General features: G+C 36.8%; 1 protein-coding gene across 3 annotated transcripts in view; it reads left to right on the forward strand.

The window, feature by feature from the left end:
- The window catches only part of smarca2 (SWI/SNF related BAF chromatin remodeling complex subunit ATPase 2), a 61585-nt gene extending 40418 nt beyond the window's left edge, over positions 1 to 21167 (forward strand). The window contains exons 29-35 of one of the 3 annotated variants that reach the window (XM_073839323.1): positions 8545 to 8762; positions 14435 to 14540; positions 14899 to 15000; positions 15666 to 15789; positions 19050 to 19186; positions 19580 to 19593; positions 19921 to 21167. In XM_073839323.1, the coding sequence (XP_073695424.1) occupies positions 8545 to 8762; positions 14435 to 14540; positions 14899 to 15000; positions 15666 to 15789; positions 19050 to 19186; positions 19580 to 19593; positions 19921 to 19972 (753 nt within the window). In that variant the 3' untranslated portion in view covers positions 19973 to 21167. Of the gene's footprint in view, positions 1 to 8544; positions 8763 to 14434; positions 14541 to 14898; positions 15001 to 15665; positions 15790 to 19049; positions 19207 to 19579; positions 19594 to 19920 lie in introns of all 3 variants that reach the window. The other 2 variants (XM_073839324.1, XM_073839325.1) reach the window with 2 other exon arrangements.
- The last annotated feature ends 551 nt before the right edge of the window (positions 21168 to 21718 follow it).

The following is a 21718-nucleotide window of genomic DNA, read 5'->3' on the forward strand; positions in this document are numbered from 1 at the left end:
GGGAGGTAATTATATGTGGAGCTAGTTCCTGGTAAACAGAGAGCCACTGAGGAGTAAAAGTGTACTGAAAGAGGAAGGAAGTTCGACACACGGCAATCAGATCTTTCAGAGCAACAATATGGGGTCTGTGAGTTTTTATGGGGTGGAAAAAGACTACTTTGATTAAAGCTATCTGAACCACCTCGCTTTTATTGCGGCTTGACAGGCGACTTGGAAGTGGACCTTGGAAGTAATCTTATTTAGTGTCTCACTGTTTTAGTAAAACGCACCTTGAAAGTGTGAGTAAATGTTTACCGTGTGATAGTCTCCACACACAAAAATGGTTTCTTTTGTAACTTATGCTTGAAGTCATTCTCCAAGATTGCTTTTACACAGGAAATTATGACAGAGCATCTCCCCATCGGCACAGCTCAATGGCTCAACAAATTGATTTTGACGCTTGGCTGCACAGAGTTTAGCAAACAGTCAACTGTGTTGGGAAATGAAGTCTGTTGCGAGGTGTGAGAGAATACGTATCAGTCTAGGGCAAATAAATACACTGCCCATTTTCCGTCTGCCTTCACCTAAAATCTATTCTTGCATTGTGCGATATAACATCTAAATGGAGTATAGGCATGTACATTATGTGTGTTTCAACAGAGAGGTCAGTCACCCATGCTGAAGCGAGATCATTCACACTGACAGAAGTCATTCGCTTTCAGTGTGAATTGGCCACTTGAGGCAACATTAAGATGACATTTGAGCATCTCCAGTCATTCAGCAAAGTTGAGAAAAGATAACTTCATGATAATAAGCACTCTGAAACAACTACTTATGGGAATAAACTAATTGGAACGCATGTAATGCGTCTCCTGTGAGATACTTTAGCCAAGTTGTGGGCAAGGCAAAGGAAAAAGGGCATGTTACTTTCAGCAATTTCACAGTTCTGTTCAGTTTGTCATTGCCCACATACAAAGATATAACTGATGCAATTCAAAGTGTTAGAAACTTTGAGTGATACTGATACAGTGGTGTGAAATGTGTTGGCCCCCTCCCAGATTTTTTATTTTTTGGTATGTTTGTCACACTTTAATGTTTCACTTGCGCTCTTGGGTAATTTTGGTTGGCCGGCCACCCCTGGGAAGGTTCACCCCTGTTCCATGTTTCCAAACACTTTTTCACACAGGGCCATGTGGGTTTGGTTTTTCCCCCTTCATAAAAAAAACCCTTCATTTAAAAATCAGGAAGGGGGCCAACACTTTTTCACACTACTGTATGATGCATTATACTACTCAGGTTTATATACAGTATGAAAAACTTTTCTGTCCAAAATTATAATATTTAGTGGCAAGATTTGGAACTGCACTGGAATCGGTTAAAGGTATAGTTCACCCAAAAATGAAAATTTGATGTTTATCTGCTTACCCCCAGGGCATCCAAGATGTAGTTGACTTTGTTTCTTCAGCAGAACACAAACAAAGATTTTTAACGAAAACCGGTGCAGTCTGCCAGGCAAATAATGGCAGTGGATGGACACCAGACCTTTAAAAGTAAAAAAGAAAAAACATGCACAGACAAATCCAAATTACACCCTGCGGCTCGTGACGATACATTGATGTCCTAAGATCAGTTTTTGTGAGAAACTGAACAGTATTTCTGTAATTTTTTTACCTTTGATACACAGCCATGTCCAACTGTCATGAGCACAAGCTTTTCATTTCGGCTTGTTACACGTGTACACACTCTGGCATAGTATACTCAAACGCAGTAAGGGGAAATCGGTGAAAAGTCCTGGATGAGTTTGCACAAGCAAACGTAATCTTTTAGCTTTAAATCTGTTTGAACAATCAGGATAAGTGCAAGTAATTACCATTTTGAATAGCTGCTATACCCACAATCTCTGTGCACTGTGTAAACAATGAGTGTTGTATACATGTGACAGATCGCTTCCGGTGACACATGTAACGTGCCTGATGCTAAACTCGTGCTCATGACAGATGGACGTGGCTGTGTATCAAAGGTAAAATATGATATAAATACTGTTCAGTTTTTCGCAAAAAACGATCGTTCCGTGTCTAAGGACATCAATATATCGTCACGAGCCGCAGGGTGTAATTCGGATATGTCTGTGCACTTTTTTTTTTTTTTTTACTTTTAAAGGTCTGGTGCCCATCCACTGCCATTATTTGGCTGGCAGACTGCATCGGTTTTCATTAAAAATCTTTGTTTGTGTTCTGCTGAAGAAACAAAGTCACCTACATCTTGGATGCCCTGGGGGTAAGCAGATAAACATCACATTTCCGTTTTTGGGTGAACTATCCCTTTAAGTTTAGTTTAAGTGGTAATAAAAAAACATGAGATAGATGATCATATTTCCAAAACAGCAAACATTTGGAGAAAAAAAAGAGAGAGAGAGAGAGAGAGAGAGAGAGAGAGAGAGAGAGAGAGAGAGAGAGAGAGAATGAAGACGGGACACATGTGAGCACCACAAGGCACAGGTGCATGCTTTTTTAGTCATCATATGTGACCCTGGACCACAAAACCAGTCTTAAGTCGCTGGGGTATATTTGTAGCAATAGCCAAAAATACATAGTATGGGTCAAAATGATTGATTTTTCTTTTATGCCAAAAATCATTAGGAAATTAAGTAAAGATCATGTTCCATAAAGATTTTTTGTAAAATTCCTACTATAAATATATATAAATGTAATTTTTAATTAGTGATATGCATTGTTAAGAACTTAATTTGAGGAACTTTAAAGGTGATTTTCTCAGCATTTTGATTTTTTTGCACCCTCAGATTCTAGATATTCAAATAGTTGTATCTCGGCCAAATATTGTCTAATCCTAACAAACCATACATCAATAGAAAGCTTATTTATTGATCTTTCATATGCTGTATACATCTCAGTTTTGTAAAATTTAACCTTATGACTGGTTTTGTGGTCCAGGGTCACATATGGCTCAACCTGTAAATCAGTGTCTGTCCCCAGCCTCTGAATTGATCAAAAGTGGCAGTGAAGACATTTAGGGCCAGATTTACTAAAAAGGCCAAATTAGCATTAATTTAATAAAAGCACCAATGGGAGTGTAAATTCTTTGTGTGATTTATTTACTTAATGTGCACATTAAATAGCACAGACGCAGCCAGATAATTAACATAATGACGACACGAAATCGACGCAAATTTCCACCTGCTTTAAGACATGCTTTTTTTGGCCATTATATAATGGCACAAATACCAGTAATTTGACAAGCACATGCATTAAATTCGCATTTGCTGGTTCATTTTAATACTTTCCTCCCATAAATTTTGTGTCTGAAAGTAACAAATGCATATTCAATAAGGTCAGGCGCAAAAAGACAGTGTGTCAATGCCTTTTCAGCGCTAATTCTTCACTGCACATCTTTAGTTTCATCAGAAGGTGGGGAGGGGTGTATCGTTTCAGCTGTTACTGAGATTGACCCAGCCACTAACCCAACAGCTGGGTAACACAAAAACTGCCCATCACCGGATAAAACCACCCAACAGGCTAAACCCAGTATTTGGGTAGAAAAAATAACAGCAGTTTTTAGATCATACCCACACAGTGCATGACACTGAAGTCTGCACCTCCAGTCTTACATGACGTTTGGGCAGACTTCCTTTCACAGATGCTGCTGAGTCTTTTTTCCCTCAGATTAGTTCAGTACCCACATGTGCGACCTCACCGTGACAACGGTTGAGGTGATGGAGGAGAGGTTATCCATTATTGGCTCAGTGTTACTAAAACACAGCCAGAGGCATCTCTGCAGAGAGCCGGTATTTGAACTCATGATTTCAGCCATGGGATGCATCATTTGAGTGCTCCGGAAACAGCGCTTAAAAGGATCATGTGTACCCCCTGCCCTGACCTGATGGATAATGCACAAAATTGATGCTGTGCTAAAAAGCATGCATGTTTTTATTTGTGATTACATAAACGTATATGTAACAGACATCAATTTATGTGGTCAAAAGAAGTCTCTTATGCTCACAAGACTTTATTGGACCAAAAATACGATAAAAACAGCAATATTTTGAAATATTATTGCTGATTTCATGCTCAAGAAACATTTTATTGTTATCAATGTTGAAAACAGTTGTGATTTTAAATAATTTTGTGAAAACTGTGATAGATTTTTTAAATGTTTTCTAAATGAATAGAATGTTCAAAAGAACAGTATACAGTCGTGGCCAAAAGTTTTGAGAATGACACAAATATTAGTTTTCACAAAGTTTGCTGCTCAACTGCTTTTAGATCTTTGTTTCAGTTGTTTCTGTGATGTACTGAAATATAATTACAAGCACTTCATACGTTTCAAAGGCTTTTATCGACAATTACATGACATTTACTGTATGCAAAGAGTCAGTATTTGCAGTGTTGGCCCTTCTTTTTCAGGACCTCTGCAATTCGACTGGGCATGCTCTCAATCAACTTCTGGGCCAAATCCTGACTGATAGCAACCCATTCTTTCATAATCACTTCTTGGAGTTTGTCAGAATTAGTGGATTTTTTTTGTCAACCCGCCTCTTGAGGATTGACGACAATTGTTTAAAGATCTGGGGAGTTTCCAGGCCATGGACCCAAAATGTCAACGTTTTGGTCCCCGAGCCACTTAGTTATCACTTTTGCCTAATGGCACGGTGCTCCATCGTGCTGAAAAATGCATTGTTCTTCACCAAACTGTTGTTGGATTGTTGGAAGAAGTTGCTGTTGGAGGGTGTTTTGGTACCATTCTTTATTCATGGCTGTGTTTTTGGGCAAAATTGTGAGTGAGCCCACTCCCTTGGATGAGAAGCAACCCCACACATGAATGGTCTAAGGATGCTTTACTGTTGGCATGACACAGGACTGATGGTAGAATATGACTTTGCCCCAGTCCTCAGCAGTCCATTCGCCATACTTTTTGCAGAAGATCAATCTGTCTCTGATGTTTTTTTTGGAGAGAAGTGGCTTCTTTGCTGCCCTTCTTGACACCAGGCCATCTTCCAAAAGTCTTGGCCTCACTGTGCGTGCAGATGTGCTCACACCTGCCTGCTGCCATTCCTGAGCAAGCTCAGCACTGGTGGCACTCCGATCCCGCAGCTCAATCCTCTTTAGGAGACCATCCTGGCGCTTGCTGGACTTTCTTGGACACCCTGAAGCCTTCTTAACAATGCAGTGGAAAGTTTTTTTTTTCGGGATTAAGTTTATTTTCATGGCAAAGAAGGACTATGCAATTCGTCTGATCACTCTTCATAACATTCTGGAGTATATGCAAATTGCTATTATAAAAACTTAAGCAGCAACTTTTCCAATTTCCAATATTTATGTAATTCTCAAAACTTTTGGCCACAACTGTACACTACCAGTCAAAAGTTTTTTAACAGTGAGATTTTTAATGTTTTTAAGTCTCTTCTGCTCACCAAGCCTGCATTTATTTGATCCAAAGTGCAACAAAAACAGTAAAATATTGAAATATTATAACTATTTAAAATAACTGTTACTATGATAATGTATTTTAAAATGTAATCTATTTCTGTAATTTCAAAGATTAATTTCTAGCATCATTACTCCAGTCACATAATCCTTCTATCTTTCTAATATTCTGATTTGCTGCTCAAAAAACATTAATATTACATTGAAAATTGACAATTAAATTTTTTTCAGGTTTCTTTAATGAATAGAAAGAAGAACAGCATTTATCTAAAATAGAAATCTTTTGTAACATTATAAATGTCTTTATCATCACTTTTAATCAATTTAAAAATAAATGTAAAAAATAATAATAATTATACTGACTCCAAGCTTTTGAATGCTTTTTTAAGATAAATGCTGATCTTTGGATCATTCTAATCATCAAAGGATCCTGAAAAAAAACTTTAAAATATTGATAATAATAATAATTTAAAAAAATGTTTCTTGACTAGCAAATCAGCATATTAGAATGATTTCTGAAGGATCACGTGACACTGAAGACTGGAGTAATGATGCTGAAAATGTAGCGTTGATCACAGAAATAAATTACATATTAAAGTATATTCAAATAGAAAACAGTTAATTTAAATAGTAAAAATATTACTGTTTTGCTGTAATTTGGATCAAATAAATGCAGACTTAGTGAGCAGAAGAGATTTCTTTAAAAAACATAAAAAAATCTTTTGACTGGTAGTAGAAGTGTTCTGTAACATTATAAAGGTCTTTACTGTCATTTTTAATCAGGTAAATGCATCTTTGCTAAATAGAAGTATTAATTTTTTTACTAAAAAATGAATGAATGAATATCTTATAGGCCTTAAAGTTTTAAATAGTATGGTACATTGGATTATATTTCAATGTGAAGTAAACTTAATATATCTAAGTGGATGAAGGCATTGTTTATGTCTTTTAAATTGGACATTAACATTTAAGTTTGCTTGCAATGGCAAGTACAAACTCAAGACTGATTATTTTAGTTATTTAATTTGGCAATTCATCCAAAACATGCTCTGTTACGTAGGAGATAGTCTTAGACCCTCTTTCATAATATCTTGGTAGAAAGTCAAAAATATAATTGTACCACAGAAACTCACATTAATTTGTTTTCATATGCGACTTTTGATTTCAAAAGCGGATACTCTTTAAGGTCTGTTTGTTTGCTCATTGTTCATTTCTGGCTCTGTGCTTTCACATTATGCTCAAATGAGGTCTCTGGCTCAGCTGCACAAAAGGGGTGTTGATTTACTTTGCTCTGAGGATCAAGACTTCCGTATTGTGATAACCGACCTTTGAGTTTTACAGCAAATCTTCCAGAAGAGCAAAAAACAAAGACGTATATACGTTTCTTGCTTTTCATAGAGAGTTGATTTGTCTGTGAAAGTCATTGGATTTACTGTGGATTTTCAAAGTTGCGCTCATTCGGTAGTGGAATTACCAGTTTTTGGGCATATGTGGAGATTTAAAGTCCTACTGTGCAGACTTAACCCAGCAGGATTGTTTACTCCTGCTTTACAACAGGGGCAGGCATTAGGCCAAACTCAACAGCACAAATGCAATGAACCATACAGTACTTTTACTGAAGGCGAATGACTCATTCTCTGTAAAATATTCATGCCAAATGTGTGTTCAGAGGAGACTGAAAGACGAGACAATACCTCTATATCCATCTGGGTAACAAAAGGAAGGGCAGGATGGAGAAGAGATGCCAGACAGATGGATTTAATAAAGAGCAGTTCTGCACAAATGCTGATCTCAATCATGTGAGATTGTGAGACTGATGAAAGTCCAAACAGCTCTATAATCAGAGCCCATAGTCAGTTTCTCTGTAGTCGATAGTTTCTTACACTTCTAGATGTAGTTTAAGGTAATGAACATGGCTTTCATGGCTGCCTATAGGGAGCTAAAGTCCTCAAAATACTCACTGTCATACACTAGTCTAATCAGTGAGATTTGCATTTGCAGAATCACATTTTTCTGGCATGTATTTGATGTAGCTCATGATTTAGATGAAGAGGCTTCAGTCCCAAATGCTGTACATGCCAGACCAAATTTTCTTTGGTGAATCAAATATAGATTGAAATCATGTACATCCAAGTGCAAATTGCCAGTAGACCATAAATATAATAGTCTTCAACAGTTGTATCTTGATTACATTTCATTTCATAGTTTTTCTTGAAAATGTGTCTTTAACTACCCAATGGGACCTTAAAGGATTAGTTTACTTCCAGAGTAAACATTTCCTGATAATTTGCTCACCCCATGCCATTCAAGATGTTTGTGTCTTTCTTTCTTCAGTTGAAAATAAATTAGGGATTTTGAGGAAAACATTCCAGGATTTTTCTCCATATAGTGGACTTTAATGGAGGCCAACGGGTTGAAGGTCCAAACTGTAGTTTTAATGCAGCTTCAAAGGGCTCAACACGGTCCCAGCTGAGGAATAAAGGGTCTTATTTAGCAAAACGATCAGTTATTTTCTAAAAAAAAAAAAAATGAATAATTTTTAACCACAAATGCTCATCTTGCACTCTGCAATTCACATCATGTTGGAAAAGTCACAAACGGTTAGTTCTTCATCTGTGTACTTCGGTTCAAAAAGGTAGGGTAGTGCGAAAAACTACATTTACAATCATCTGACATCGTCGTTTTACCTATTTTGTAAAGGGCGTTTGACTTTCTTTGCATGTTGCTTTGTAAACACTGGGTTGGTACCTCTACCTACGTCACACATGCGTGACCTCTCGATAATGCGAGAGGTCAAGCTAGTGCAAGATGAGCATTTGTGGTTAGAAAGTATATAAATTTGAATTTGTTTTGTAGAAAATGGCCCTTATTCCTTGGCTATGATCGTGTAGAGTCATTTGAAGCTGCATTGAAACTGCAATTTAGACCTTCAATCCTTTGGGCACCATTAAAGTCCTCTATATGGAGAAAAATCCTGGAATGTTTTCCTTAAAATCCTTAATTTACTTTCGTCTGAAGAAAGAAGACATGAACATCTTGGATGACATGGGGTGAGAAAATTATCAGGACATTATTATTCTGGAAGTGAACTAATCTTTTAACTGTTGAATTTGACTTCTGGCAGGCTATAGAAGATGGCAACCTGGAGGAAATCGAGGAGGAAATACGGCTGAAGAGGCGCAAGCGTAAGAGACACGTGGACAAAGACTTGAGACGTGAGGATGCAGACAAGGCCAAGAAAAGAAGAGGGCGTCCTCCAGCAGAAAAGCTCTCCCCAAATCCACCCAAACTCACAAAGCAGATGAATGCTATTGTTGATACAGTCATCAATTACAGAGATGCGTAAGTACTGTTAAACTTCCACGAATGGCTCATATTGCCAGCCCATTTCTCACCTCACTGTAGTGTTGCAGAAGACTCTTTTGGCTTTTCTTGTGTAGCACAAGTGACCTGGAATATCTGGAATGTAATTATGTACCGTTCAACTCTCAGTGGCTTTGTGCTGAACATGCTGTTCTCAACTTTTCCATGAATTCGCAATGTGGAGATAGACAAATAGTATGTTGACAGGCACTGTTACTGTATCCAAGACTATTTCATGTGGAATGACTCCTGACTGGGGTAACAACCAGAAGTAATGTAAGGTGAGGTAATGTGAGGGCAGTCATAAAGAATGTCGGCATTGTAAAATCGAATGGCAGCAGGATAAAACTTCTTCATGGTGTTTTACAGTTATATCGGTCCTTTCAGTTGATGTGTTCACTGAACATAACTGTTAACCATAGAAAATTAAAAGGAAAGTTCACCCAAAAAATTTAATTATGTCATTAATTAATCACACTCATGTCGTTTCAAACCAAAAAGACCTTTTTTTAATTTTTAGAACTCAAATTAAGATATTTTTGATTAAATCTGAGAGCATTCTGACCCTGCATAGACAGCAACAATACTACCAAGTTCAAGGCCCAGAAAGGTAGTAAGGACATCGATAAAATAGAAATGCACATGCATGTGTAGTGGTATTCTCGTAAACGCGCATCAAAAACTGACACAGAAGAGAAAAAATTGTTGATTAAAGTCATTATTTTTGTTTTCTTTGCACACAAAAAGTATTCTATAGCTTCATAACATTAAAGTTATTATGTCACATGGACTATTTTAACCATGCCCTTACTACCTTTGTGGGCCTTGTCCATGGTAGTCGCGTTGCTCTCTATATGCAGGGTCAGAAAGCGCTCGGATTTCCGAAGATGAACAAAGGTCTTAAAGGTTTGGAACGACACAAGGGTGAGTAATTTAAGGACGTAATTTTCATTTTTGGGTGAACTATTCCTTTAAGATATGCCAGTATACAAGAATGTCCATAACTGATTGTCATTTCAAAGAGAGTTTAAAAGCACATCCACAGAGCTATTTATGACATCAACACAATGCAGATTTTAAACCCGGAAGATGAAAGTAGCGCAAAAAACTAGTAGTCCAGGGTTTCATGAACCTTTAAGAATGTGCATAACCAATTGTCAAGAATTGAAAACACATCCACAGAGCTATTTATAATCTATATATATCAACTTTTTTTATCTTTCAAAAGTTTGAGGTCAGTAAGATTTTAGAAAGCAGTCTCTTATGCTTAACTAAGCTTCCTTTTTTTGATTAAAAAAATACAGCAAAACTAAAAAAAAATAAGTATTATAGTTCATAAAAACTTATTTCTATTTTAATGTATTTTAAAATGTAATTTATTCCTGTAATGGCAAAGCTGGCAAATTTTCAGCCACAGTGTTACACAGTCCTTCAGAAATCATACTTGTGGTGCTTAATATTTTTGTGTAAACCATGGTACTTTTTTCAGTATCCCTTGATGAATAAAAAACTCAAGCTAGAAAGAGCAGACTTTTTGTAACATAATTATCCATCAAATTTCTAAATATCTATTATAATAATTAAAAAAAAAGACAAAGACGAAAACGGGTATTGTTTTGGTTTTAGGACAACATTGATAAAAGGTTTTGATCCACTTCAAATGTTGACTACTATATGTCAGTGCATTTACAGGATGTGCAATAGCAGATTTTTTTTGAACAAATTTTGATCATACTTTACGAGTTAACATCAACGATCATATATGTATGAAAATGTATTATTACAAATACAATGATAATATATGTACTATAGGTATAGATGTCATAGGGGTGGGGATAATATTTATATATGTGACCACAAAACCAGTCATAAGGGTCAGTTTATGGAAATGTATATTTATATATCATCTGAAAGCCGAATAAATAAACTTTCCATTGATGTATGGTTTGTTAGGATAGAAAAATATTTGGCCGAGAAACAACTATTGGAAAATCTAGAATCTCAGGGTGCAAAAAAATCTAAATATTGAGAAAAGCACCTTTAAAGTTGTCTAAACTATTACTAATCAAAAATTAGGTTGTAATATATTTGCAGTAGAAATTGTGCAAAACATCTTGGAACATGCTTTTTTGCATAAAAGAAAAATCGATTATTTTGACCCATACAATGTATTGTTGGCTATTGCTACAAATACACCCATGCTACTTAAGACTGGTTTTGTGGTCCAGTTCATATATTTCAAATTACAATATGCACAATACGTACTTGGTTTACAAATACATTGGTTACAGTTATACCCGGTTTTCATAGACATCATACATCAGACCCCTGTCAGTGAGACTGAAGGATGGTCATTGGAAATTGTTGTACTTTAACACACTGTCACAGTATTTCCAACCACCATAAACATTATTTATAGGGAAACGCTCCTATGCCTGAGTTCGTCGAAGACAGTTTTTACAAGCCAAGGGTGCATGAATCATTTCTGGCCTGCATGCATACGCATCTGTGTCAGGGATGTGGCATGATGGGTAATTTACAGCTCTAGCTCTAGTCCCTCATTGCTCAGATGATTAACTGAACACATTTGCACTGAAATTGATTCATTGGAAATTAATAAGCTTAATTTAATTAAATGATCTTGTTGATTAATCAGTGTTCTTATCTGTAGCTGGCTGAATGTCACACTCGTAATGCACTGGGATGCTGGGATAATGCTGTATTGACTGCCCCACTCCTCTGAGAATTTCAAATCAGTTTCAGAGTGACATTCAAACTGTGGTGCAGCTGAGTCTTGTCACACTCGCCATGGCTTGATTTCGGCTGAGTGGAGGATTTGGAATTGCTATTCCTCTTGTCAGGCAAAAACCCATAGCTTGATGTGTCACCCAATTAAGCTGCAATCCCACAAATTGAAGGTAATTCATCAGATTGATATGCTGGGTGTCTCTCCTGGTGGTCCCCATGACATATCTGTTGTGGAATAATTTTGCTGTCTGAACATGGCAGTAATTTTACATGATAGACAAATCTCTCTAATCTAGCCCATATTTAAACCAAGACATCTAGAAATGCCAGTCAGGTAGTATTTAAGCGTCTCAGAAACAGACGTTCTTGGCAATTATTTCAAATTTATGACGCTGAGGAACTTGATGAGTCACATAATGTGAAAACTGAGCATAACTGCATTTGTCCTCAGATGACAAGAAACCTAGTCTCAGTGCCACACTCTCATGACTAATCCCAAGAGAGTTCAAATGCTTTCAGCTGGTATTTTTAAGTCAAAGTGTATAATTTCTGTCACTAGAGCAGCAATGACTGTTTTCGAACAGGTTTTATGAACGGCGGGTAAGGGCCAATGGTCAGCGAATAGTATTTAAAAGCAACAGTTTACAAAATGTAGTAAAACTTGTTTCTTTATTGGAACAGATTTGGAGAAATTAAACATTCTATCACTTGTTTACTATTGGATCCTCTGCAGTGAATGGGTACCGTCAGAATAAGAGTCTAAACAGCTAATAAAATGCACAACTTCAGTCCATCAATTAACATCATGTGAAGTGAAAGCTGCGTGTTTGTAATAAACTATTTCTTTAAGCCATTGGTTGAGAACCACAGAGCCAGCACTAATATCGGTTATTAGCCAATATTGGTTCTAGGTTTTAGTTTATCTGTGTCAATGTGTATATTGAATTGTACATGCTCATCTCCACTATTGTATTTATTTTTAGATTACCTTTGGTGTCATATAATGCTTAAAGGATTGGTTCACTTCCAGAATAAACATTTCCTGATAATTTACTCACCCCCTTGTCATCCAAGATGTTCATGTCTTTCTTTCTTCAGTCGAAAAGAAATCAAGGTTTTTGAGGAAAACATACCAGGATTTGACCCCCCACAAAAAAATCCTGGAATGTTTTCCTCAAAAAAAAAAAAAAAGTATTTTTCGATTGAAAAAAAGAAAGACGTGAACATCTTGGATGACATAGGTATGAGTAAATTATCAGGAAATTTTAATTCTGGAGTGATTTAATCTTTTAAGTCAAGATAGGAGATTTTTTTTAATATAAATTAAAAATTGGACACAGTAATTATAGCTAGTCCTATAAGCGCATTTAGTAGAATTTCTCCAATTATTTTGCAACAATTTTTTGTGTTGCATCATATCATCATAATAATGACATACAGTGCTGCTTGAAAGTTTGTGAACCCTTTAGAATTTTCTACATTTTTGCATAAATATAACACAAAACATCCGATTTTCACAAAAGTCCTGAAAGTTGACAAAGAGAACCCAATCGAACAAATGAGACAAAAAATATACTTTGTCATTTATTTATTGAGAAACATGATCCAGTGTTAAATATTTGTGAGTTGCAAAAGTATGCTTTCAATATCTGGTGTGACCCATTTTTTTGAAGCAATAACCGCAGGTAACATTTTTGTAACCGCTGATCAGTCCTACACAACAGCTTGTAGGAATTTTAGCCCATTCTTCAGTACAGAAACACTTGAACCCTGCGATACTGGTGGGTTTCCTCCTATGAACTGCTTGCTTAGGTTTTTCCACAACATTTCAGTTGGATTAAGGTCCAGACTTTGACATTCCAAATCATTAACCTTGTTATCATTAACCAATTTCTTTAGAGATTTTGGTTTTGTAACCTTTTCTAGCCAGATGAGCAACAACGACCTTTTTTCTGAGGTTCTCAGAGATCTACTTTTTTCATGCTATGATTCACTTCCACAAATATGATCAGACTTTGATACATTTCTGTTCTTTAATTAAAACAGGGCGTGCACTGGCACCTGATAGTTATCCTATTGATTGATAACATATCTGAACAAATGGACTCTAATTTCACCTTAAAATTAACTGCTAATTCTAGAGATTCACATACTTTTGCAACTCACAAATATTTAACACTGGACCATTTTTCGCAATAATTAAATGACAAATTATATATTTTAATCGCATTTGTTTGATTGGGTTCTCTTTGTCAACTTTTAGGACTACTGAAAATCTGATTAACTTTTTCATCATATTTATGCAGAAATATGAAAAATTCTACAGGGTTCACAACCTTTAGGCAGCACTGTAGTTGGCATGCTGAGCCGCCAATTTGGAAATGTTATACTAAGCTAAATGCTATGAGATCTGTTTTAGCATTGTGCTGCAGTCTGAACCTCGAGACACTAAACATGCATCTGCAGCAAAAACTATAAATTGAGGTGTGTATGAAGGTCGACACACCATAATTGCACCAATTTACGCCCTGATTTAATCACTGAATGTGTAATGAATCATCTGCACTGTGTCATGAATATTTAGAGCAACTGTTACAGACAGATATGGGCAGATGTCAGGGTCCTGTAAAGCACCCCTGTCGCCAGTGTGTCTCAAGAAATATTGCTTCTGGAGATCTTTATACAATTTCCTGTTGCCCTGGATTTAGACTTGTGCTGTCTCCTGTTGGCTCAGGGTGAGCTCGAGGGTTAATGGTCAGTAGAGCACTAGTATGATGATAATGTAAACCAGTTGGACATTATTCCACCAAGCTGGAAATCCATCCAGGCTAATCGCGTAGTTATCTGTCAGTGTGCAGTCGGAGGAAATCAGTATAACCCTCAATCTCTGCTTCTGATCACAGATCAGGCCGTCAGCTCAGCGAGGTCTTTGTGCAGCTGCCCTCCAGGAAAGAGCTCCCTGAATACTATGAACTGATAAGGAAGCCAGTGGACTTCAAAAAGATCAAGGTAAGTGAGTTTCAGTCTTTTATTCAGTGTGACCCTTAAGCCTACGCAGATCTGAACATCACATTGTATGTTCCGCTGTGACGTATTATCATACAAACCGGACTGGCACGCTCATTACTCCATCTGGACGATAATGGGATTACCGTGCCATAGAGAATTGGTTTTTGATGCTAGAACAGATAAGATGATGTTTTCGCACTTATAATGGGCCGCTTTACTGTCCTTTTTTGTTTTAATTTGATAATGTCTGTGGCTCTTATTTTCTCTTGCAACTCTAATTGGCAATTTCCTCAGTTGTTAAAGTTGAATTTTACAGGTGAAAGATGTTTCGCTGTTAGAAGTGTTCTTGTTGTTGCAGGAGCGTGTGCGCAACCACAAGTACAGGAGTGTGAGCGATCTGGAGAAAGACGTCATGCTTCTTTGTCACAACGCTCAGACTTATAATCTAGAGGGCTCTCAGGTGAGTGAATAAATAGATTGAACACCCTCCATTACTGTCTTAAGTACGAGTTGCCTAGTAGCACTACACCACCATTTTGCTCTGATTACATGTTGCATGAATTCAATGACGTGTCTGTCATACATGCAAATACTAAACGTGTCATTATTGTACAAAGACTTGAATAGTCACTGATGTGCTTGGATTCTTGGATTGTCTGAAGAAGTCCATTACTGCCCATTCCCAGATGTAATTAAATTATTAATGTAAAGCTTTATAAGAACTCCACATTATATTTCAGATCTATTTATGCAGATCTCTTTACACAGTACTTTCATGGTGGATTTTATATTGTGTATGTTTGAGAGGATTACAGGATTACTGACCAGATTTCGTCTGTGTGTCTGAAATCAATATTTCATCTTTTCTGAAATGAGCTCAGTCTGGAGATGGAGTCCAGACCACTGCAAAAATATAATAAACTTTTTATCCTGTCGCTTTAAACAGCTATCATCATCATTTTTAGTTCCAAAGGAGTGTTGCAGAGGGCATGCTTTTATTATTATTTTTGCGTCACCTTTTCAGGTTTCAGAAATGTATTGAGATGCAGATTACTGACTTATTTCTTCATTTGTTCTTGTTTTGTTTGGGTTATGGTTTTTAAATCACTCTTTGTCTTTTTGTAGATCTATGAGGACTCCATTGTTCTCCAGTCAGTATTCAAGAGTGCAAGACAAAAGATTGCTAGGGAGGAGAGTGACGATGACAGCAATGATGATGATGATGATGAGGAGGAATCAGAGGAAGAGTGTAAGATTTTTTATGAACAAAAGACCAGTTTACTAATACTGATGAAACTAAACTACATAGCAACAACATTGGTAATACGTGCCTCTATATACATTTCTGCGAAACTGAAAAAACTTACCTATATGTACGAATCACTGCAGTTTCCAGTTAAAATGAACACTAGAGGCAGTAAAACTCAGACAGCTTTTATTCCTTTTGACATGAAGTATGATTTACACACACAGTTTTTGATTAATAAAGCCTCATTTTCACACAGTTACTTACAGAATATTATATTGTGGCTTCAAAACAATTTTAACATCCTGTGCGATTTGACAACTGATACTTTTGAACATTGTCGTCACATATACAACTTCCTGTCCGTGCGTTTTCTAATTCAGTAGGTTTGCCTGGTAGCTCACGTGATACAGCGTAGCACTCGAGTGATGAACAGCTCCGGTACGAATCTTGGTGTAGGGAATATTTCCAACACGATAAGAGCATTAACCCTTAGCGACACTACCCAGATATTTGAATTCTGAACAGCTGCAATACATACCTCAAGCAAAGTAAATAAAATGCCACAGTCACAAATGCCACGTATTGAACGTGTGTTTTAGTATGTAGAGGCTCAAATGTCCAATGAACCTGGGTTGAAACTAAAGCTCTAGATGTTGCCTAAAATAAAAAGTTTCTTTCTTTTGTTAATGAGGAAGTTCACTTCCGAAACCAAAATTTACAGATAATGTACTCACCCCATCCAAGATGTTTATCTTTCTTTTTTCAGTCGTAAAAAAAATGGTTTTGTCAGGAAAATATCTCTGGATTTTTCTCCATATAGTGGACTTCTATGGTGCCCTCGAGTTTGAACTTCCAAAATGCAGTTTAAATGCAGCTTCAAAAATCCCAAATGCGGCTTTCAATGCGTTCAAACTCGGGGCACCATAGAAGTCCACTATATGGAGAAAAACCCTGAAATGTTTTCCTCAAAAAACGGGAATAAAGAAAGACATGGACATCTTGGATGACCTTGATTCTGGAAGTGAACTTCTCCTTTAATATGGATGTTTGGGTGGCACATACCTAAGGTCTAAACCCTCTTTTATTTTTTAAAACATCATAAGGCCGCATTTTCACTATCTCTTAAGTCAGTCATTTCCATTCAAAAGTAGTACAAGAGTTGAGTGGAGTTCCAATCAGCATTTTCAGAACTGATTTGAGCTTCATGTGCATTAAAATATTTGAACTTTTGCAGCTAGACTGTATGTGACTTGCAGACTAGATGTGATGCATTCTAATAAAAACTGAGAATGAGATGAGAATTATCAACATCTTTTTTGTAAAACATTCTTTAATCTTTAAACATTACTTTTGTTAGATTTTTGTTGTCTGCATCAAATAAAAATTGGCTAAAGAGATTTTATATACATATAAAGCATATTAAATGCAAGTAAAGTTTCTACTTTAATGTTTTAAATAACCTTTGTGAAATGAAAATGTCAGAATATGGGTGAAATAATGTTCCATCATCACGAAATGTGACAATATGCGGATTTCAGAGATAGTAGAAAGGCAGCTTAAAGAAATAGTTTACCCAAAAATACAAAATTCTGTCATTAATTACTCACCCTCATGTCATCCCAAACATGCAAGACTTTCGTTTATCTTCAGAACACAAATTAAGATATTTTTGATCAAACCTGAGAGCTTTCTGACCCTGCATAGAAAGCAGCTACCGCATTCAAGGCCCAGAAAAGGTAGTAAGAACATCGATAAAATAGTCCATGGTCCATCAGTGGTTCAACCTTAACTTTAATGAAGCTACAAGCTAAAAAAAAGTACTTTTTGTGCGCGAATAATTACGTTATTTAACAATTCCTTCTTTTTCTTCTCAGTTTTTGACATGCTTACATGAGTTTTATTTAATTGTTGTAAAAAGTTATTTTTGTTTTCTCTCTACTACCTTCCTGGCCCTTGAACATGGTAATTGAGTCAGAAAGCTCTTGGATTTCATCAAAAATGTCTTTAATTTGTGTTTTGAAGATAAACGAAGGTCTTACAGGTTTGGAACGACATAAGGTTGAGTAAATAATGACAGAATTTTAGTTACATCACATCCATCAACAGGATTTCTACTTGCTAGTCAAGTACAAGTGGTATTAGGGGAGGGATATTCTCAATCAAGAGCGTTTGGACAAAAATAAGTGCAACGCAAGATGAGTAAACACTAAGGATTTCATGAGATCTTTAGTATTCAGTTTACATTTGAGCAAGCAAACAGTTTAACAGCAAAGTACTTTGAGAATAAGAAAGATGTGGGTGGCATTTGAAAAGATGGGCTTTTAATAGATGTGAGTGAATGTAAAACAATATTGATTCTCATAGTGTTAAAGGAACACTCCACTTTATTTGGAAATAGGCTCATTCTCCAACTCCCCCCGAGTTAATAAGTTGAGTTTTACTGTTTTGAAATCCATTCAGCCGTTCTCCTGTTCTGGCGATATCACTTTTAGCATAGCTTAGCATAGATCATTGAATCCTATTAGACCAATAGCATCGCGTTCAAAAATGACCAACGAGTTTCCATATTTGTCCTATTTAAAACTTGACTCTTCTGTAGTTATATCGTGTAGTAAGACCGGTGGAAATGCAAAGCTTCAATTTTCTAGGCTGATAAGATTAGGAACTACACTCCCATTCCGGCGTAATAGTCAAGGAAGTTTGCTGCCGTAATAAGGCCGAAGCAGGAGCAGTAATACCACGCAGCACATGTGCAAATGCTAAACTAGCTGGGAACTCATTTCTGATAATACTCCGCCTGCTTCTGCCATATTACGGCAGCAAACTTCCTTGACTATTATGCCGGAATGGAAGTGTAGTTCCTAATCTTATCAGCCTAGAAACTCGCAGCTTTGCATTTCCACCGGTCTTAGCACACGATATAACTACAGAAGAGTCAAGTTTTAAATACAACAAATATGGAAACTCGTTGGTCATTTTTGAACGTGATGCTATTGGTCTAATAGGATTCAATGATCTATGCTAAGCTATGCTAAAAGTGATATCGCCAGAACAGGAGAACGGCTGAATGGATTTCAAAACGGTAAAGCTCAACTTATTAACTCGGGGGGAGTTGGAGAATGAGCCTATTTCCAAAAAAAGTGGAGTGTTCCTTTAAAATGACTCATTCTATAAGCTAATTTGTATTTCTATCTCTACTTTGTTGTAGTAGAGTTGTGTTTTATTTAAATGTTAAATGTATTATTTTTTTATAATCCAAGCTAAATCAGTGAAGGTGAAAATTAAGCTGAGCAAACGGGACGAGAGATCTCAGGACAAAGGCAAGAAGAGACCGAGTCGTGGAAAGGCCAAACCTGTGGTCAGCGACGACGACAGCGAGGAAGATCAGGAGGACAACGTAAGTCCACCATTCCCATCGTCAGTTAGACCTGTCACCGATACAGTCTGTTTAGCCAGTTGACATTTAGCTTAATTAGATGTCTTGTAATCAAAAACCTCAGGCGCATACATTGACATTTTGATTGAATATGCTTGAGGAGGATATTATCCCTCCAAAAAAACAAGCTTTGATTAAGCGCCTATGGGATAGCTAACCGCAAAGAGGTGCTTCCACTCAATGTAGCCTCTAAAAACAAAGAGAATTTTAGATGCTTAGCCACATGTCCTTTCATCTTCTAAGAGGTGTTTGAGATGCTATGCAGTTCCCCGAGGAAATTGTTTATCGAAAAAAGGATATACTGTGCCCTTAAACGTAGCTTTAATTCCTCTCTCTTTATCCCATCTGCTGCAGTTCAAGAGGACAACGTAAGTCTTGACTATTTCTCTCGCTTTCACACACGCTTTTTCCATTGTGTGATCACTTCATGTCTGAACATCAATCCTCATATAAAGTCTATAAAGTGTGAATATGTCAAAACCGTGACCAAGGCCCAAGAGTCGGTGTTAGATTGTCTCATTATCCAGAAATAAGGAGGTGCATTCAGTAACCAGCTCAGACCACGAAATAATGAGCCTCTGCGGACCAGCGATCAGTCAGGTGTGGCATGGGGGTGAAGCGGGTCGCTGGAGCTCTGCCGCGGGGCGCTCTGTGCTCCACTCGTGCGTGTAATGTCGTCATGTGTTTGTTTTCAGGAGCAGTCTGAAGGGAGCCACAGCGACGATGAGTGAGGAGGAGATGAGCTGATCATCAGCATTCCCTTCACATGTTTATTCACTTCTTTTATTGTCCTTCCTCACCCAGCTCAATTATTCGGTGCTTTGCTTGAGGCTTGCTAAAAGATTGATTGTTTTTCTTCCTTTTCTCTTTTATTTTATTGTATGTTTAAACACTTTATCTTGCTCTATTGTTCTGTTTTTGGAAGCAGCCGACTAAAGTGAGGAAACTATTGCACCTTCAACAGCTTACTGTTAGTCTGAAATTTCCCTACATGTATTTTAGAAATGATTTCTGTATGCTTGTACATAATTTACATTTATGCAGTGTTTAAAAACAATCAAATATGTTGCATCAAAGAACGTCATTTATAAGCTATTCGAACCTTTTTCTTTTTTTTAGCCTAACCTAACTTTTGGTTAAACTTTTCGAAGCATATCAAAAATATTCAAGTGTTACTTAAAGTGAAGTCCTCATTTCATGAGCATTTTGTATTGGTTAGGTCATATATTATAGCGATGTCTGTATTGTATTGCATGCAGCACAAAAGCCAGCAGAGATTATAAATGAGATCAGTCCTGTACCCTTTTAAACGGTATGTGAAATAAGAATTTGATTAGCTTTTATATCATATCCATAGATGTGGCGATTTCTCTTTTGCCTCTTTGGTGTTTATCATTTATTGGTTTTATACTTCATAGTCTGACTTGCTGCTTGTTCCAAGGGCAAATGCAGATTTGTTGGTTGCAGTGTCATTTGCGTCACTTTCTTTACAAAAAAGAACAAGAGAAGAGTGTCTCACAATATTTCGATATTTCAACAGCGTATTGTTTTCAGACTATAAACCCAGCTGCATTTTTCATCTATGGATATTTTTATATTTTCATTAAAAAAACTACAGTGTTATTAAGGAATGGGATGTTTTTAAAAAAAAATATCTTTGCTCTTATACTGTATTGGTAGAAATATGTATTACTTTTTTTAAACAAATCGAATGTTATTGCTTTTTAAAATGTACTCATCAACAAACTTTAGCATTATCGTCAGTGAGAAATCTCTTTGATCTGTAGTCCTGTGTGCCATTGGTCATTTCTGACATCTCTTTTATACGTGCTTGTGCTTGGTAGCTCCTCTAAAGTGTCATAATCTTTATTCTCCTTGCACACTTTGTCTTTGTGGTTGTAGCTCATAGCCCCAAGTAAACATTGCCAATGATAAACCTTCACTTGTTGGTCTGTTTCTTTTTTTTAGTGCAGTGCAATATTGATTATCTTCATGAAGTAATTGCCTTGATTGATATATGTGACCCTGGACCAGATATACAGTGCCTTGCAAAAGTATTCATACCCCTTCATTTTTTTCACGTTTTGTTGCAGCATTATGTTAAACTGCTACTTCGAATGGAGTTAAACTGTGGCAAATTCATTCATTCAACAGCTGAAAATGCATATCAGAGCAAAAACCAAGTCCTGAGGTCAAGATAACTGCCTGTAGAGCTCAGTGACAGACTTGCGTTAAGGCAATGATCTAGAGAGGAGTTCAGAATAAAATCTGCTGCATTGAAGGTTCACAGAAGCCTCCATGTAGCCTCCATTATCCATAATGGAAGAGGATTGGAACAACTAGGACTCTAGAAAATGTCTGCCAGCCCCCATCCAAGCTGACAGAGCTTGAGAGGTGAAAAGGTGAGGCGAAGAATGGCAGATAATTGCCAAATGCAGATGTGCAAAGCTTGTCACACCATACCCAAAAAGACTTGAGGCTGTAAAGGTGCTT

Source organism: Garra rufa, chromosome 5 (assembly GCF_049309525.1).
Source record: "Garra rufa chromosome 5, GarRuf1.0, whole genome shotgun sequence".
NCBI classification, from domain to species: Eukaryota; Metazoa; Chordata; class Actinopteri; order Cypriniformes; family Cyprinidae; genus Garra; species Garra rufa.